The sequence below is a fragment of the Tenrec ecaudatus genome, chromosome 9 (assembly GCF_050624435.1).
Source record: "Tenrec ecaudatus isolate mTenEca1 chromosome 9, mTenEca1.hap1, whole genome shotgun sequence".
NCBI lineage: Eukaryota > Metazoa > Chordata > Mammalia > Afrosoricida > Tenrecidae > Tenrec > Tenrec ecaudatus.
The window spans coordinates 2838989-2858679 of record NC_134538.1 but is presented as its reverse complement, the minus strand read 5'-3'; the positions used below and the strand labels follow the sequence as shown (position 1 = coordinate 2858679).

The following is a 19691-nucleotide window of genomic DNA, read 5'->3' as shown; positions in this document are numbered from 1 at the left end:
AAATATTGATCACAACAGTCCAATTTCTATTGGATCAGTTGGATGAGATCAGACTGGGCAGCGTTGGGTTCCTCCGTGCACGGTGTTGCCAAAACTCAAGGGCTGACCCAATGGGAGCTAACAACCACCATCGCCAATCCACTGTATGAGGAAGACTCCGGAGCACTGACCGAAACGCAGCATCACCCAGTGAATGCGTGACTGAACTTTTAGTAACCTCCAGACTCAACCCTGAGTTTCCAGGAAGGCACAGAACCCAGTACTGTTGGTATGGCCAGCCCCTACGAAGAGATAGAAACTCCCCTGGATGTACCATCCCTTCCGTGTGGCCCTTCTGGGAGGGACTGTCCAATTATCTTACATGTGGGTCTGGGGTCTCCAACTGGTCCTCGCTCCTTCGTGTGAAAGTGAGGTTTCTCATTGGAAACTCAGACACAGAACTGAGCAATGTGAGCAGTTTCCCAAGATCAGTCTTGTCCCTTTTGCATCCCCAAATGGTTGATAGCTTGTTGACACTTACTGTGCAAAGCCTTGGGATTCCATCAAGGAAATGGGGTTGCGATACCTATAACTAGCATCAGTCCACCCCACATGCCTTCCTCCATTTGTATTCCTTCTGTGGCTTTGTGTAGTTGAATGGGTCATAAGGTGACCAGATGTCCCGCTTTTGGCGGGACAGTCCCAATTTTTAACAATCTGTCCCGCGTCCTGCGGCATTTTTTTAAAGTCCCGATTTTTGGAAAGAACACGTGACAAGCTAGGGCATATTGTTTTCGGCTGCCATGTGGCTATTTCGCCAGGATATGAGTTTTATCAATGGTGTCCCACTTTACCAATGTTAAAATCTGGTCACCCTAGTCACATCATTTAAGTTGTTTTCAAAAATGCATTCAAGGTGCGTGTGCTGGAGCCCCCAGACCTCCCACCGGAGCTCAGGCTGCGAGGGCGCTTATGTCTAGGCTGGACGGAGTCTCCCCAGCATCACTGGGGACCCTTGTCCAATGGCCAAAGGAAAGAGTGAGAACTTAGGGAAATAGTCTCACTAGAGACCCCGAGGCTTCTTCTAGCCTCCTCTCTGGAGCCACACAAGAGAAAATTAACTCCAGCATGTCTATCCACGTGCGGTGCGAGATGGCCAATCAGTTGCAAGAATCTGAAGTTCTGAATTTCTTAGAAACCCTGAGCTTTGGGGATGTAGCACTTCTTACAGCCCACCTACTCCCTGCATGTTGCCAAGAGAAGGGCGTCCTGCTGAGTCAAGTGGAGGGGCAGCGCTAGAGGAAGACCGTCCATAAGATAGAGTGGCACCGTGGATACAGCTGTAGATCCAAGCACAGGAACAACATCGAGCATGGCACAGGCCTGGGCGGTGTTTCATTCTGTTGTTACTCTGGGTTACTTTGGGTTGGTACCAACTGGGTGGCACCTAACAACCACCACCACCACAGCTTCCTTCCCAGGAGATGGCAAACTGTGGAGCCCTGAGGTCTCATGAACGTGTGCCCAGAGCCGGCAAAGGGGGCCAAGGAGGATTCCCCTTCCCCCTGCTTCAACCAGAGCTGCCCCGCTGCCCTTGAACACCTGTAGCCATCTAGTCAGTTCCATCTCAAGGTGACTCTATGTGTGTTCCAGCACACTGTGCTCAACAGGGTTTTCGATGGCTGATCTTTTAGTAATGGGTCGCCAGGCCTTTCTTCCCAGGTGCCTCTGGATGAACTGAAACCTCCAACCTTTGGGTCAGCAACCAAGCCTGTTAACAGGAGTACCACCCAGAGACTCTGCTCGCTGCTGGTGTGGTGGGTAACACGTTGGGCTGCTAACCGGAAGGTCAGCAGCTTGAAACCAGCAGCGACTCTGAGGAAGAATGATGAGGCTTTCCACTTCCGTCAAGAGTTAGTCTCAGAAGCCCACAGGCGCAGTTCTACCCTGTCCTACAGAGTCGCTATGAGCTGGCATTGAAATGATGGCGGTGCATTGGGGTTTCAAGGTTAGGAGCCCCAGTGACACAGCGGCTCAGCCCATGGCTGCTAGCATCCACCAAGCCTCTGCATGGGGGAAGGATGTCACAATCTGCTCTCACATCCACCCCCAGAGGACACTGGGGGAAGCTCTGGTTGGCACATTAGCAATTACAATGGCCGCCGCAACAGCACATCCAGTGAGCCCAGGGCTAGTCATTCTGCCGCTCAGTGGATGGGTGGCAATGTGACCTGTGTCCCAGCAGCTCCAAGGGAGGAGGGGGACCTGGCGCTCTGCCCCCATGAAGAGCACAGTGTTGAACCCCCCAGGGAGCAGTTCTGTTCCACAGACAGGGGCCACCGCGAGTCGGGCTCTATTTGATGGCGCCTAGGACGTTACTGGGAAAACGGCAAATCCAAGTCCAGCCTTTGATTCAGTTAACAATTGATATCAATGTTCATTTTTGAGTTTTAACATACGCTATCATGATTATAAAAGGGGTCCTGGTGGTGTAGCGAGTTATAAGCCATGCTGCTAAACACAAGGTCAGCAGTTAGAAACCACCAGCTACTTGGAGGGAAAAAGAGGAGGCTTTCTACTCCCATAAAGAGTTACCGTCTCAGAAACCCACAGGGGCAGTTCCACCTGGTCCCCTAGGGGCGCTGTGAGTCAGAATCAGCTCCGTGGGAGCGAGCTTTTATTGTGTGTTTTGTTTTGGGAGACCATGGTTATGATGATGACAACATCAGAGAACTACATATAGGGTACATGGGAACTCTGGACTGGTTTTGAAAATTTTTGTAAATTAAAAATTACCCCAGAGTAAAATTTATTTTAAAAAATAATAGGGGAAATACATCACAAATTGAATGGAATAAAAATATCATTGGAGTGCGATGGAATAAGAACTTTCCATATCATTCCCCATAATATAAATTAAGATATTTCACAGATGACAAACGGACAATGAGGTCCAGCGCCTCGGTTCTGGCCAGGGGACAGTCTGTGTAGGACCCCTCATTACTTGGCACCATTTCTTTTTCCCTGGTGCCTGGGTCTAGTCCGAAAAACCTAGTGACCGGACAGACAGGGTTAAGTCTACCGAAACCCTCTCCACATAGGTTTAGAAGTCTTTAAGTTTCACTGCGGCTAAAAACAAGATTAACAACGCTCTCTCTACTCTTGACCTTGGAGGAAGGAATCAAGATGGCGAGGATGTTCCGCAGCCACTAGCTCAGGGGTTAATGACAGGGGCTTGAAGGGCTTTTACCTCTTTGCACGGTTTCAGGTTTCCAACTGGAGGAAGGCCAAGTGGAATAGAACGTCAGGCAGCTCTCCAAGCCACATCCAGCCCCTTCAAATAACTTGTCTGATTGCTGATACTGGATGGGTGGCCGCAGCCCCCGTTCCCTTTCTCATAGGTATCTGTCTACTTGCAGAGAGCAGAATTGAACCCTGTAACCTGTCCCCATGAGGCTAAAACCGGTGGCACTCCCATGTTACTGCGACTGGGCCAGGAAGTCTAACGTGGGGATTCCCTAGAAGGAAGTTCATTGTTGCCTCTCTATAAGACCACCATCTCCAACAGTGCAATCGGTAGTCAAGTAGAGATTATAATCTCTAGCTACCCCACTCCTTGGTCTCAAATGACTCAGAGCACACACATTGGAGAGAAAGATGGGGACGAGTCCCTGGGCCTCCCAAACCCCAACCATGAAGTGCAAGCATGGTGGCACGCCATTGTTCTGAAAGCTGGTGGTTTATGTTGCCATCGCCCGCTCTAAAGTAAGGGCAAGGTTATTTCACAGAGCATAAGGTCCCCTCGACATGCTGCCAGCCACTTAGCTTCTACTAACAGGCCCCTCCCGGTAAGGAGGGGAACCCCAGCCTCTGAGGAACCCCAGGGGCTCAGCTCAAATGAGTCAGTAATTAATCAAGTCTTATTGGTCAACGTCTCCCAGGAAGAGTTTTAGAGGATGGGCCCAACTTTCAATCCACCTTGTTCTAACTATTGCAAGGGCTCAGGTTGCCACCATCTCTAGGCTCCTGTCTTGTCCTGGGACTCTCAGCACATCGTGGGACATCAGTGCCCTTCAAAAGCCAAAAAGCCAAACAAACAGGGCTCACACAATGCCAGGGGATTGGTAGAATTCCTAAGCCCCATCCTTAGACCCTCTTGTACCTGAGAAGCTGAGTTTTAAATCCAGGACCCAAGTTTGTTCCAGACAAGCATAAGCTGCTCTAGTCAAACTTTGGGGGGCATTTCTAGAACCATCCCTTCACAGCTACGTATTTGGAAACAACGCTGATCTACTTTACATCCCTTCTCGTTTTCCTCCCGAGGCATCACTATTTTCTTACCAATCAGAGAATGACCCAGTCATAACTTAGACTCCCTTGAACTTGGAGCATCCCCCCTTCTCCTCGCCCAGCTCCTAGGATCTGTTTACTTGCTACCTGTGGATTGGCCTTCCCCGCGTAGAAAAAGCAAAGCCCTGAGAGGCGGCTGACCAGCTCCTCCATTTCTTGGCGAAATGTATCATGTCACACCGAGGAATTTGCAAGCAGAAAATTTTAAAAGGCCATCTCCATGCTTAGTATCAGAACGGTCAACAGAAGCAAAAAGGTTTTACATTATACTTCCTGATAAATCGCCAGATGTGGCAGGAGAGGCCGTGGGCTGTGATTTCCGAAGACCAAGAAGTTTCCTGCTACCTTTGCAGTCGACCCACTGTGGTTCACAGTCTGCTCTTCTCCGTCAGGGCACAGCTACCCATCGTGTCTCGGCCGCCCTTATGGGAAGCTGAGGCACGTGACTGGCTCTTGTAAGAAAGGGATGTGGCGAGCACCTTGTGCAGCCAGGCCCATTCGCCCCACATGCATCCCTTCATGCGTGGGCTCCCCTTCCAGTGGGATGTATGACTGGAATGACCCACAAAACCACACGAAACCTCAGCCGAGAGACCCACCTCTGCTCACTGACTCAAACAATGATGTCACTTAGACATGAGCTTCTGTTTGTAAGGGAACCATCCTATAATGTCACATCTAACGGTTGCCACGGGATAACCGTAACCGGTGAACTCATGGAAACCTTGTTAAGGATGTTCACTTTGGGGTTGGGGAAGATATTTGTGTTTAGACCTCATAATAGTGATGATAATAAATATTTATTGAGCATTTATTGTCCTAAGAGTCATATCTTTATAACTCTTCACTCTTGCAGCAAACGCACGAGATAGACGTTACTGGCCCCATTTGACTATTTGGGGCACAACAAAGTTAGATAACTTGCTTACTTTCAGAAACCTGCTGCTGCTGTTGGGGACCATCAAGTCAGTTTCAACACACAGCAACCCTGTGTTCAACAGGACCACACAACATCTGGTCCTGCACCATCCGCACTTCTCTGATGTTCAAGTTCATTGTTGCAGGCTCTATTTCAAACCAACTCTTGAGAACCTTTCTCCATCGCTTCGCCACTTTACTGAGCATGCTATCCTTCTCCAGGGACTGGCCTCACTTGATAACTTGTCCAAAGTCGGCCTCTCCCATCCTTCCCTCTCAGGAGCATTCTGGCTGTACTTCTTCCAGGACAGATTGGTTTGCCCTTTGGGCAGTCCATGGTACTTTCAATATTCTTTTCTAGCCTCCCAATTCCAATGCATTAATTCTTTCTGTTTTCCATATTAAAGCATCCAACTTGGGGCAGGTCAGGCTTGGGTCAGGTGCACCTTGTCCTCAAAGCAACATCCTGACTTTTCAACACTTTAAAGAAGTCCTGTGAAGCAGATGTACCCACTGTAATGCATTGTTTGAAGTCTCCACTAGTGCTTGCATGAGCATTGACTGTGGGTCCAACCAAGATTAAATCCTTGACAACCTTAGCCTTTCTCTGTTTTAGGATGATGTTACCCCTCCAGTTGTACGGACTTTGGTCTCCTTAGATCTGGTCCAGTCGTGAGGATGTGGGTCTTCGTTGCATTGAGTTGGAGTCCACACTGACAACTGTAGTCCTGTATCTTCATCAGCAAGATGCTTTCTTTTTCAGTAAGGAAGCTGGTATCATCTGCATATTGTTGATTTTAAGCCTTCCTCCAATCCTGATGCCGCATGCTTCTTCATATAATCCAGCTTCTCTGATGATTTGCTCCACAGACGGATTGGATAAATATGGGGAGAGGACTCAGCCCTGATGCACACCTTCCCTGATTTTAAACCATTAGTATCCCCCTACTCTGTTTGCACAACTGCCTCTTGATCCATGCACGGGTCCCACGTGAACACAACGGAGTGTTTTGGAATTCCCATTCTTCTCAAGACTTTTCAGTTTGTTATGATCCACACAGACGAATGTCCTGGCATAGTCAATAAAACTCATGTTTTATTGTGTTTCTAGCATTCTCTTCTTTCAGCCAAGATCCATGTGGCATCAACAATGGTATCCCTTGCTAAACATCCTCTTTCGAATCCAGCCCGAACCTCTGGCAGCTCTTTATCAATGTACTGCTGCAACCGTTGTTGGATGATCATCAGCGAAATTTTACTTGCATGTGATATCAGTGATATTGTCTATAATTTGACCATTCTGCTGGATCACCTTCATTAGAATGGGCACAAATATGGATCTCTTTCAGGGAGTTGGCCAAGTAGCCATCTTTCAATTTTCCTGGCGTAGATGAGTGAGTGCTTCTAGTACCTCATCAGCTTGTCGAGCCGTTTCAATTGGTATTCCATCAGTTCCTGGAGGCTTGTTTTTGGCTAATGCTTTCAGTGTAGAATGGACTTCTTCCTTCAGGACCACTGGTTCTTATTGACATGCTACGTCAGAAAATGGTTGAGCGTCAACTAGTTCTTTTGGATAAAGCACTCCATATGTTCTCTGCATCTTCCTCTGATGCTTCTTGCATATTCAATATTTCCCCAGAGAATCTTGCAGTGTCTCAACTCAAGGCTTACATTTCTCTTTAGTTCTTTCCATTTAAAATATGCTGGATTTGTTCTTCCTTTTTGTTTTCCTAACTCCCGGTCTTTGCACATTTCATTATAATTATACTTGGTCTTCTGGAGCTGCCTTTTGATATTCTCTATTCAGCTCTTTGAGTTCATCATATCTTCCATTTGATTCAGCCATTCTGTGATCAAAAACGAGTTTCAGAGTCTCTTCTGTCATCCATGATGATCTTTTCTTTCTTGTCATTTTAACGACCTTTTGCTTTCTTCATGAAAGATGACATCGATGTCTTCCCACATCTCGCCAGGTCATCTGCCATTAGTTTTTAATACATCACATTTTTTTCTTCAGAAGTTCTCAAAATTTGGGTGGGATACATTCAAAGTCATATTTGAATTCATGTCAACTGTTTCAATTTTCTCCAACTTCAACCTGAACTTACATATGAATTATTGATGGTCTATGTCACAGTGGGCTCCTGGCTAGGTTTTAGCTGCTGATCTTGAGCTTCTCCACAGTCTCTTTCCACAGATGTAGTCAATGTGATATCTGTGTATTCCATTTCGTAAAGTCCATGTGTCCAGTTGCCTTGGGTGTTGTTGAAAAATTATATTTAATCTGAATAAGATGTTGGTGTTGCAAAATTCTAGCCTGCAATCTCCAGCTTCGTTTCTATCACCATGACCACATGTTCCAACTATCCTTCCTTTCTCGGTTTCCCACTTCTGCATTCCAATCTCCAATAATCATCAGTGTATCTTGAGTGCATGTTTGATCAATTTCCAACTGAAGACATTGGGAGAATTCTCCAGTTTCTTCATCACTGGCCTTCGTGGTTGGTGTATAAATTTGAATAATAGTTATATCGATTGGATTTCCTTCAAGATGGATAGATATAATCCTATTCCAGAGACCATTGTATTCCAAGATAGATCTTGAAATGACACATTTGACATTGAATGCAATGTCATTCCTCTTGATTGTATCATTCCAGACAGAGTGAAACATAGGATTTTCTAATTCAATATAGTCCATTTCGGGGCACTAATGCCTGTACATACGATCGATCTTTATGTGTCCCATTTCATTTTTAACTACTTCCGGATTTCTGACTTGGGACTGCTGGATGGGTGGTGGTGGGTTCGAATGACCAACATTTCTTAGTAGGTGGGCCCTTTTAACCTTTGTGCCACCTAGATTTCTTCACCAAATAGAAAATGGCTCCTAGACCCCTCTGAGATTCATACTTCATACTTCATGGACTTTGTGTCCATGACTTTCATGGAAGTCAGGATTCCACCAGCCAAGTTAAATTTTCCTCGATGATTCTTCCATCCTAAAAGCTACTGTTGGCATCCTTCCCAGGAGCACTGAGGCCTGGCTGCCAGTTTCAAGATCTGCCTTATGTGCCCCAGACATGTGCCATCTTGGATTTTGACCTATCTTCTCTCCCCATTTATTTCCCAACATTGATGGGTTCATTCCCAAAGGGATCCCACTTCTGACCTTAAGTGATTCATTCTTGAATCAAGCCACCATGCCTCCTATTGATATTCTCCTCGGACAGTGTGTCTGCTAGCCTAGAAAAGACGTGCGGCTGCTGTCCCCTGACTCTGGGTTTCACAGAGCAGATGTCTAAATGCTCCCTCATGCCTCTGGACATCTGATTGTCTGTGCAGGTGCCTCCTGGTCTGGCCAGATTTATGTCCTGCCTGACTTTGAATTTCCATACTGACTTCATTCATTCATTCCTACTCTTTTTGGGAGTCTGTGAGCCGGGCTCTGTGGTATGCATAGAGCATAGCAAGGTGTCCTCTGGACCAGTGGGACCAGAGTGCTAATCCCTTCTCTCTCACATCTCCTTAATCTCAGAACAGCACGTCCTGCCTCCCCACTGAAAGCATGACAGCATCTTAATTCTGGAATCCCAGCTCCACCATCTCCGGACTCTGTGAAATCTCTTTCATTCTGGGGTTGACCTTCAAACTCTTAATGTTCTTGGATGGTTAGAGAAACATGTACTAGAATGACAAAGCCTCCCCTTTTTCCACGCTGGGTGAAAGGTAATCCAACGAGCAGCGTGACGGTGACCCGCTCAGAAAAAGGGGATTTTGTTTTTAGACAACAACTAAGAATAGAGGGAAACAACTTGTCCTTGCTGCTAGGTGCGTGAAGGTTTGTTTTCTCTCTGTAAATGTGTAACAGGAAATCAAGCAATTCACCTTTGTCGATTGTTTGCATGTGACTGTGCATGAGCCAGATGGCACCTCTTTGTTTGAAGAAATTAAAAGCGAAAAAGAAAGAACACACCGAGTTTATTGCTATCATTCCCCTTGTCTTCATGTGTACGCTTTGAAGTACATGCTGGGCAGGAAGACACACACATACACACACACACACACACACACACAGAAGGACTCTAATTATATGCATTTAGATGTATTAGGCATGAGAAGCCAAAAAACTTCGAAGCCCAACAGATTTTAGTAACAGACGGTAGTAGAGACATGCAGACCTGCTCCCAGGTGTCCGTGTACAGCAAAATCCTTCACACTGCTCTCGCTGCCTGATAAATCACTCACTGCCTCCCCCCAGGACCTTGATCTACTGAATATCAAAACTCTTATATAAATCCCCCAGATCGGGACTGAGCGCTAAGATTCATGATCCAGATCACATAAACACTGACCAGAGAAGCAGGCAAGGACTGACGACAAAGGAATGCCCTCTAACCTGAAACCAGGGGGAGAAGAGTGCCATGGGCTGTAAGGAACAACAGTGGAATGCTTCGTGCAGGCAAGGAGGATGGACTTCGGTCTTATGGACTTTGTCCCGTTCAGCAGGAAACTCCAGTCACTAGACAAGGCCATCCTATTCGGTGGAGTAGAGGGTCAGTGGAAACAGAACACTCCATGATGCGAGTTGACACCGTAATCACATCGGGCTCAAGCCTATCAGAGATCCTGGAGATGGTGCCTGACGGGCAATGGTTCACTCTGTTATGCAGATCTACCCACTGCTCCGGAATGGGGTCTAACTGACAGTGACCTAGATGCAGAGAACCTTATGTTTCCCCCTAGCCCCCGCAGGATGGCGGGTGGGTTTGAAACACTGACCTTGTGGCTAACAGCCCAAGGGTTACCCCATAGTGCCATTAGGGCTATTTTTGTTACATAAATTATAGCGGATAAATTGCAGCGGGTGTAATGGCAACTCCGAACACGAGCCCATTTACCTACAGGTGTGGGGCCAGCTGCATAATGCTAGCCTTTCTATCACAGTGGCCAGAAGGTCCTGCTAGGCGATTCAGAAATTGGATCTGAAAATAAGGTTACCAGTGGGACTTTCTTATCTTGGGTGTTAAAGCGACTATAAAATAAACAGACCATTGTTTACTGAGGAATGAATGTGTTCTGGGCCCTTTGTGAAAATGAACACAGGTGACACCAAAAAACCGGTTGAGTGAATACTACTACTGTTCTTGTTTTTAAATACGAAAATAGAACAGATATAAAAATGAGAAACTTCAACAGAAGTGAAGGAAAGAGCACTGAGGTCACATGACCACTATGTGATGGTGTCAGGAAGTAACAGAGGTAAGTTTAAGCCCCAATCCCAGGAATCCCTTCATCTCCACAGTTTCTCCCAGCATGGATAACAAGACAGTAGTGTGATCTTACACAAATCTACTTTTTCTTCCCCCACCCCTTTTCTCTAGAAGGAGGCGTGGCTGTTCGACTCTTGGAACTTGTGAGTGAACTTTCACATGAGATGCAAGTTGCCCTCTGAACAAAGGGAATGCAGCCCCTATCCACCGTCACGGGAATAGACTTCCTCTTTTTTTAATCATGTATTTATTTTTTACTCCAACATCCTCCTTTGCTTCATATTACCTTTGCAAAAAGGGCATATATTTTCAAGTCCATTGGCCTCAGCTACCATTTGACTTTGAACTCATAGATTATAGACATTTTTCTGACCTACTCTGCCTTCTTAAAGTTGAGTCTGCCCTCGAACCCACAGAAAGGAAGTGGACTGGGCTGAGGGCATCCTGACGCTTGGCAGCTCTCCCAGGCATCCAGAGCAACAGGTGTCTATTGTTAAAGAAGGACCGATGGTACAGAAGGGCAAAGGCGGACCATTTGGGACACTGACTGTGCTCTTCCTGCCCTTGTTAAAAATCAAGTCTTAGAAAGAATGAAGTACATGTGCTGAAGCAAGTTTGAAGGCTGTTTATACACATTCTGGTAAAACATAATTTCCCAAGACTATGGTAAATCCCAAAGAGTCTAGCTTGGCATCATCAAAATATCTGCCTCCCAGGGAGGAAAAGAAGAGCCACTCCTTGCTTTCATCAATACCAACATAAATCTATGCTCATCTTGACAGGCTAGCAAACCCTATTACACAGAGTACACAGGCAATTAAATGGTGTTGGCACCAGCCAGACTCAAGAAATCTATGACCGATGGACCCTTACCAACCTCTTCATCAGTGCTTCTCCCGGAAGGGACTGAAGACGTTGGTCTAAATGCCAGGGGAAGATTCCACTTTGATCCTTCCTAGCCGACTTGCCCTACCCATCCATCAGCCATTCCTGCGGCTGCTTACTCTCTCCCCCAGACATAAGGCTGCTGAGCACAGCAAGGGGCTAGAGGAGCTGCCCACTTGCCCGCAGATGCTGCTTCCCCCCCTGTCAGCTCCACTTGGCCGAAAGGTCTATCTCCCTCTTGATGGCACACAGGCTGCCATCCTCGGGTTGGGGCACGCTGGTCACAAAGGACACTATCCAAGCATTCTTTTTGTTTCTCTAGGTATGGTCAATGTGGCAGTCACCGAATCTGGTGTCAATTTAAAGATTAAGAGGGTAGGGGTGGAGTCCAGGCTGTCAATCTGGAGATAGCCAATGAGACTCCTGTGTGGGTATGACCTTCTCCTGAGAATTCTGGGAAATCTGGTACTTCCTTCTTGGAGGCAGGAGAGACTCTCTCTGCCACTCCCTGAGAGACACTGCAGCTGACAAGACTTCTGATGCTGGAAGAGCCACAGAGAGACCCCTGCCAGCGCTGAGATGCTCACAACGTCACTGGATCCAAAGATTTTCTACCCGCTGGCCTGTGACTGTCCTGCATTTGGCATCATTGCATGTGTTTCGTGAGTCTGAAGAGGACGTTATGGATTGCTATGGGACATATGGGTTAATGTCGGACTTATGGACTTGAGCTGGACTGGGCTGGGATGTTTCTCCATGTTATATTGCTCTTGTATATAAACCTCTGTCTTATCTACATATGTGTGTGTCCATGGATCTGTTTCTCTAGTCTATCCAGACTAACACAAGTCAAGGTGAAGGATCTTGAGGGATTAATTTTATTTTGGAACTTCAACCACCAGAGTTTAATTTCTTACCGTTTGGGAAGCGAAAAATCAGAGTTGAGGGTGTCAGTTCTAGGGGCTATTGTTTTTGTTTTGCTTTTTTTCTTTTCTTCTGTTAGCTCCGGTAGAAGGTCCTTGTCTCTGTAAGCATTTTCCTTGGTTCCAAGGAACGTCATGCATAGCTTTCCTTTGATTTGGGCTTTTTCTCTGTGCCTGATCCGTTCTTTCTGTATCGCAGAGCTCGTTGATTTAGGCCACTTCCTAAAACTGAGATGGTCACGTTATTGTAGCAAATTCCCATTTCCAGGTGGGATCACATCTCCAGGTATGGGAGCTTACGATTTTTCACTCTTTGAGGGAGCATTTATTGTGGTTTCAATGAAGGTGTACAGAGGATGTTCATTTCCCACTCAACACTTCAGACACATTTTGCTTCATGGCATTGATTGTAGTTCACTCTTCCCACTACGTCTCTGGGCTAAGTGATTACTGTCAATGTCTGGGCAATCTCTTTTAAGCAAAACAATCAGGACCACAGAGAGAGAGAAATGATTTGGGGAACTGAATGTCAAACTTCCAGTCTTCTGGTTTACCAAGTTGAAGCCAACGGCGAGTAGACAGTCCAATGTGGACTCTCTGACCTGCATATATCACTCATGACCTACGGAGAACATGACACGGGTGGCTGCCATGCCCCTCAATCGCCCATGCATGGCCTCACAGTCTCCTTCCACCTCTGACCCAACTTCTTCTTCTACTCATTGTTCTCACATAAACTGTCCATGTTGACTTTGAGATATCTCAAATTTATTTGTAAAAGGTAGTATCCCATCCTTGTGCCTCAGGTTGCACTCTGGCTCCCCTGGCCGGCATGGGGAACATTCTGGGCCACTTGTTCTTGCCCTGCAAGAACCACTCAAATGGTACATGGGAAGGAGATGCAGAAGGATGCTATGATCACCATGAAGACAAAGCAAGACCACTGCTCATATAGAGTAGATACCAACGGTGTGCAAGTCAAGCTGCCCAGGAGATCTCCCTTTAAAACCAGGAACATTTTTTTTTTGAGGCCCAACCGGCAGCCCTTTCCAAAACTGGTAACAGATAACATGCTTCCTTTGAAGCTATTACATCCTTCCTAAGCTATTTGGACCAGTCTGCTCAGCAATGAATTAAATCGTTGTTGCTATTTTACTCTGGGGTTCTGGTTTGTCATTGTGATGTAAACCTAGAGACAGAATCATCCTTTAGGCGTCTGATCAGTTCAGAAAATGCAATGTGCTGTGGGGGAGGCTGGATCAGGGACTGAACGGGATGGAGGGAGTTACACCAGAGTACCAAATTGGGCTGGATCCTGTGTGTGTTTAGGTGCATACACACATGTGTGTGTGACAGATGGATGCTGGTGCAAAGGACACACCATGCATGCCCATGTCATTGCAGAAAGGACACATTATGTTCCAGCTAAATGCCCCTGAGGAGAGAGGGCCAGGGTCCTGGTGAGCATACACAGGTAAGTCAAGATACCAGCATGACACGGAGAGTTGTCGAGGGCACGTCTGGACCTGAGTGTGTTTGTGTGTGCACCAGAGGGATGGGTTAGTGGACAATGACAAAGACACGTGAGCAAGCGCTAGCCACCCACAGAGCCACCTTACCCTGTAGTAATCGGTGCTGTAGACATCCCTGGACATGCCAAAGTCTCCGATCTTCACCAGCAGGTTGGCTCCTACCAGGCAGTTCCTGGTGGCCAGGTCCCGGTGCACGAAGTGCTGGGAAGCCAGGTACGCCATGCCCGAGGCGATCTGGCTGGCAATGTGCAGCATCTGGGAGAGCCCCAGCTCACCCTTGGCCTGGCGGGGCTGCCCGTCCACGAGGATCACAGCATCCGGCCCGTGGGCCCTGTGTGGGGGTGAGAGAAGGAGGGAGCAGAGAGAAATTCAGCAGATCAAGGGGGAAAGCCTTCCTGGCTCCCTGTTCTCTGGACTCCCTCACAAATGTCAATCAAAGCTCACGCTGCAGCTATTTTATAGTTTATTTCTATCTGCTCAAAACTGTAAGGTGAATGTAGGGATGCAGGTGAAAGGCTACAACCTGCGTCCCAGCAGGGTCACCACAGCTGGCCCCCATAGGTGATGGGGTAAACTAGTAGTCCTCATTTTCGTGTTGGAGCCCTGACCCAGGGGTTTCCCAAGTTCTAGACATCTTTTATAGAATAATTACCAAAATGGTAACAAAAGTTAACTCTTACACTGACCTGAGGGACCGAGCACCATCTCGGAAGTGTTTCAAAGATATTCAGCCATTTGACTCTCTCTCACCCTGATTTTGAAATAAGGAAACCAGGCCGCAATGTGACCAGATCATCATGCCTCAGTGACAGGCAGCGCGACGTGGCAGCAAGGGGAGTCAAGAGGCAGAACTAGCGAAGGGACAGTGGGCTGTGGGAAAGAGCTACCGGGCCCAGGATAGAGACCCTCTGACCTGAGGCAGAAGTCTGGCAGTGACAGCGCAGCTCCACTTCAGATCAAGTCCTACAGGTCGTATCCCAGCACCTTTGTCTGCCAGATGGGTCAGAAAGTCCAAGGAGCCCGGACCACATCCGGGGCCTTTATTTATGAGGTTGTGGGCAAGGGGGCCTTTGTGGACAGCAGGTCCTCGGCCCGCTTTAGGGCTTCTCCAGTCTCCACGGAACCCCTTCATTAAATACGAACATGTTTGCTTTATTACACCCTGTGGAGTTTGCCCTCCTCCCTCCTCAGAGGGGATGCTGCTACAGCGACAAGAACAGGGTCAATCGATAAGCCCCCTCCTGTTTACAGGCAAGGATCCTCCCGCCAGCCCATAAAACCCACACGCATGGAGTTATGAGAAGAGGCAGGGCCAGCCTGGGGTCATGGAGGCTGTGGTGTGAAACCAGTCTGCAGGCCACTTCCCAGGAAAGCTCAGGTGGCCCTGTCTGGACAGTGCAGCCACCAGGGGCTTTGGCAGAAGTCCACCCTTGACAGACACAGCCCTGGAAGACGGAGTACAGGCAGGCATTTCTCAGGACTCTGGTCAGCTGTGAAGGCCCAAGTCCAGGCTGTGTTCTACAAAATAGCCCTGTGAGGGTTGCTGGGGCTGACTGAGAGAGACAGCGCCCCTCCCCAGCCCCCACCATGATGTCTTCAGGAAGGCAGTCCTTGGCAAGTCGCAGTAGCCATAGGTGCCTGTCATTGAGGGCTAGCCCAGTGGGTGCCCTTCCTAGGCCCCCCCATGCCTTCTCCAGAGGTGCCCATTGTGGAGAAGGGAGAGCGGTCAGGACCAGGTGACAGGCTCTCTGCACCAACACAAACACCCCACCCCCACCCCGTTCTTTTTGCCTGCTTTTCCTTTTCGTGTGATTTTAACCTGTCCCGCCCCTGTTCTACTCTGGCTTCCCACGTTTTATTTCCTTTCTATGCATCTTTTCTTGCTCAGCCCTTACAGGGGCCATGACAGTGAGGCAGAGAGATGCTTGTCAGTGGTACCTGAAGTAACTCTGGTGGTTAGGCATTGGGCTGCTAGCCTCAAGGTTGGCAGTTCAAACCCATCAGCTGCTTGGAGGGAGACCTTTAAAAGTTTACACTCTCAGAAACCCTCTGCAGAGTTGCTATGGCGGCTTAACCAAAGAGAGGGCGCGGGGCCATGGGCATGTCGCTCTGACCCCAGGAGGAAGCAGAGGGGGAAGGGAATCTCCTAGAAGTTCTCAGAGAACACTGATCGCCAAGATGGTCATCGCAACCACTGCGTTCTGAGCACCTAGCAAAACGCGTCTATGACAATGGGGACCTGAGTCCGGCAGAAGCCTGTAGGGGAAGAAAAACTTAAATGCGTTCCACCGACATGAATGACAGAAAGTGGTCCGAGCGCACCCCACCATAAGTGGGAAACCGGGAGAGTCCTCTGGAGCACTGGCACGCACGGGGCTGTTGCACAGAGAACCAGTTCATGCCCCTGGTGGTCATGGTGTGGAGCAAATAATAACACGCTTATTTGCTAAGAGAAAAACCAAGACTTAATAACTTGCTCCAGACTTCACAAAGAAGTGCAAAATCAAGGATTGGAACCCATGTGCGTAGTACGCTAAGAACTGAACACAAAGAAATGCCCTTCTTTGTAAACCCAGGATCAGAAGACTTAGAGCATGGGATCCCAAATTTATTTTGCCTACTGCGCCTTTTTCTGAAGAAGGGGGGATATCCCCAAACCACTCAGCATCCTCCTGGCAAGTGAAAACTTTTGTACTATAGCCCATAATCCAGAAAAAAAAAAGTATCAGTATCTATGTTTGCAGTTCTCCTGGATCATACCTGGATAGTCCCATCAGAGGGTGCCATCACCCCCACTTGGGGGAAAAATCATTTAAAGCCTCTTACCATCATTAACACCCAGCATAGCCCAGTGCCTGCTAGCCCATTCTGACTCATAACAACCCTCCCAAGAGTTTCCGAAACTCTAAAAGCTGTACAGGAACCAGCAGTCTCACCTTTCTCCCTCACAGCAGCTGGTAGATTTGAACCTAATGCTCACTTGAGCGTGGCAACAGGTCTCCTAAGAACAAGCCCTTTAAATTCCTCCAAGGTCTCTTTTGGTCAATCCAGCTCTTAAAAACAGAGTCCCACAGTCTCCTCCAGCCAATTACTCCATCACCTCACACCGATTCCACCCTCAAACCCCAGTTTCCTTTTGGAAGATCCTCCATTTTTGGTAAAGGAGTTCGAGAGAGCCTTCTGGAACCTCAGCCATGGCATTCAAATGAACCTCAGTGGTGACTGTGGCAGAGATGCTAAGTCTCTGGGAGCTGAAGGTTTGACCTGCTTCCTGGGACGTTGGAAGCCCCAGGTGGTTTGTGGAGTCTACAGACCCTTCCCGCCTGCCTGTGACCTTCCCGGCTGCATAGGGGCAATCCTTGGAGGTGGCTGATGTAAAAAGCAGACTTGCCACCACTCTGCTCTAGTGATGAGATGCTCTGTGTCTCACAGAGAAGGCAACTCTGCCCCTGAAATTCCATCTAGACCATCTAACTGTAATCTAGAAGCTGCCAGTCTCTTGTCAGTTCCGGTTCTTCCTCCAAACGTGAGGAAACCCTTCTTGCAAGGAGGCTACTCTTTCTAGAATGAACAGTGCTGTCCACTAGAACTTTCTGAGTTCAAAATGTTCTACATCTACACTGACTGACGTACTAGCTTCCAACCACAATCCTAGCAGTGTTGTCTGGTAAGTGCTGAGCTGCTACCTGCAGGGTCAGTGGTTCAAACCCACTAGCAGATCCATAGGAGAGAGATGAGGCTATCGTTTACCATAAAGATGTACAATCTTGGAAGCACTACATAGCATCGTTCTGAATCAGAATCTACTTGATGGCAGTAGATTGTATGGATAGACACATTTGGCTCCTGGGTATTTGAAATGTGGCCCGTGCCCCATTCACAGTTGCATTTTATGTCATTTAAATTCATTTACACTGCAATGTCCACTTATGACTGTGACCTTACTTATGGTCTTACTGGATAGCCCAATTCTGGAATTTAACCAGGCAAATTCTGTCTTTGTTTTTGTTTTGTTTTTAACCATGATTGCGTCATAATGAGTTTGCAACCTTGTGCCTTCTGAGCCATCCATCACCAAAGAGTCCCTAGCAACAGGGTTTCCAGGCGGGCTGCAAGTGGGGACGCTAAGACCCCAAGGGTCTTATTTGCAAGATCAGGGGGACAGATGGTCTTGGGATCTTCAAATTATATATTGTAATCCAGCTGATTCTCGGAGTCCTTCCTTGGCCTCGTTCTAGACCTTTCTCTTCTCCTTCACTTAAAATTAAGAAAGAGACTATAAGACATTTTTCCTATCCTCCTCCACCTTTGCCCCGATCCCCTAAAGTGTGGGACAAATACTTCTCAGGAGAGAATGCTCAAGAAGAAAGTTTCTCCCCACTGCTACCAGTCCCTTCCACGACCCAAGGGCCTGACGGGACACAATAGACTTGCCCAGAGGAGCCTGCAGAATTGTTATCTTTATGGCTCTCCCACAGGGCTGCTGGTGGGTTCCCACTGCTGACCTTTCCGTTTGCAGCTCGATGCTTAACCATCGTGACACCGAGGGGCCTCAGGAAGACAGGTGGCTTCCTAATCCTCGGTCTCCAGCATGACTCCCGGGTCAAGCGAGAGCACCGTGCTTACCTGAGGAACTTATTCAGGTCCCCGTGCTTCATGTACTCAAAGACCATGATGAGGGGGTCACCGTCGCCACACACCCCGTAGAACTTGACGATGTGCTCGTGCTGCAGGTTGGTGAGTAGCTCAGCCTCCCGCTGGAAATCCTTCTGGGCGGCCAGGGTGGGGTCCTTGAGGGCCTGGAAATGCAGGACACGGGCTGTTAGCTACTAGGGTGCATGGTCCCAGGATTTTCCCCCGGGGGATGGAGCTGATTCCACACTCTCTGAGTTCCCAACAGAAACGATTGTAATTGGGGATGGAAGCAGCCCCAGGGCATAATGCTTATGTGATTAAGCTCCCAGGGAGGAAAGAGCCTCTCCCATAAGAAGGTTAGCCTTGGAAACCTGACAGGGCCATTCTACCCCGCCCTATATGGTCCCTGTGAGTCAGAATCTGACAGCACACAACTACAAGGAAGAGTCTGAATCACAACAGAGAGCTCCCTCCCCTCCCGCCCAGAAAGAGAAACCAACCTTACTGACCCTGTGCCTCACCCACCAGGCCACTGCCTCCAGAGGACACATCTGACCCCGAGTCAGTATGAATATCCTCAGAGGGAACTTGCAGGTGAATATTTCCTGCAAGAAAAAGGCTAAAGGCCTTTTCAATATTGTGAAACCCGTATGTGCAGCAAATGAAAGAGGCAGGGTTTTGCATATTACGAGTGGTTCAAAAGTCCCCCTGCCAGCAGTCCCTGTGCACAGGATAGAGTTGCCCCTGTGGGTTTCCCAGAGGGTGACTTTGGAAGGGGTAGACGGCTCTGTTTTTCTCCTGAGGAGCCCTAAAGAATCCTTGGGAGAGATCACTTCGTTGCTAAATCACAGCCCTGGAAAGCCACTGCTCTGTGCACATGGGCACAGGTAAGAGCGGGAAACACAGGGAGTTCGGGATAGATAAAGTCCCCTGGACCAATCATGAGAGTAGCAATACCAGGAGGGGAAGAGGAAGGTGGGGGGAGAAAAGGGGGCCCGATCACAATGATCTATCTACATATAACCCCCTACCAAGAGGACAGACAACAGAAACATGGTTGAAGGGAGACATCAGTCAGTGTAAGACATGAAAAAAATGATAATTTATAAATTATCAAGGGTTCATGAGGGAGGGAGGATAAGAGAGAGAGAGAGAGAGAGAGAGAGAGAGAGAGAGAGAGAGAGAGAGAGAGAGAG

The 19691-nt window shown here is 48.0% G+C and overlaps 1 protein-coding gene across 4 annotated transcripts in view; it reads right to left on the bottom strand.

Moving 5' to 3' along the window:
* Positions 1-19691, bottom strand: part of NTRK3 (neurotrophic receptor tyrosine kinase 3) — a 470484-nt gene that overhangs the window by 52854 nt on the left and 397939 nt on the right. For all 4 annotated transcript variants that reach the window (XM_075557452.1, XM_075557453.1, XM_075557454.1 and 1 more), the window contains 2 exons: positions 18487-18659; positions 13948-14191 (listed from right to left, as the gene is read on the bottom strand). In XM_075557452.1, coding sequence (XP_075413567.1) covers positions 13948-14191; positions 18487-18659 — 417 coding nt within the window. The remainder of the gene's footprint in view (positions 1-13947; positions 14192-18486; positions 18660-19691) is intronic.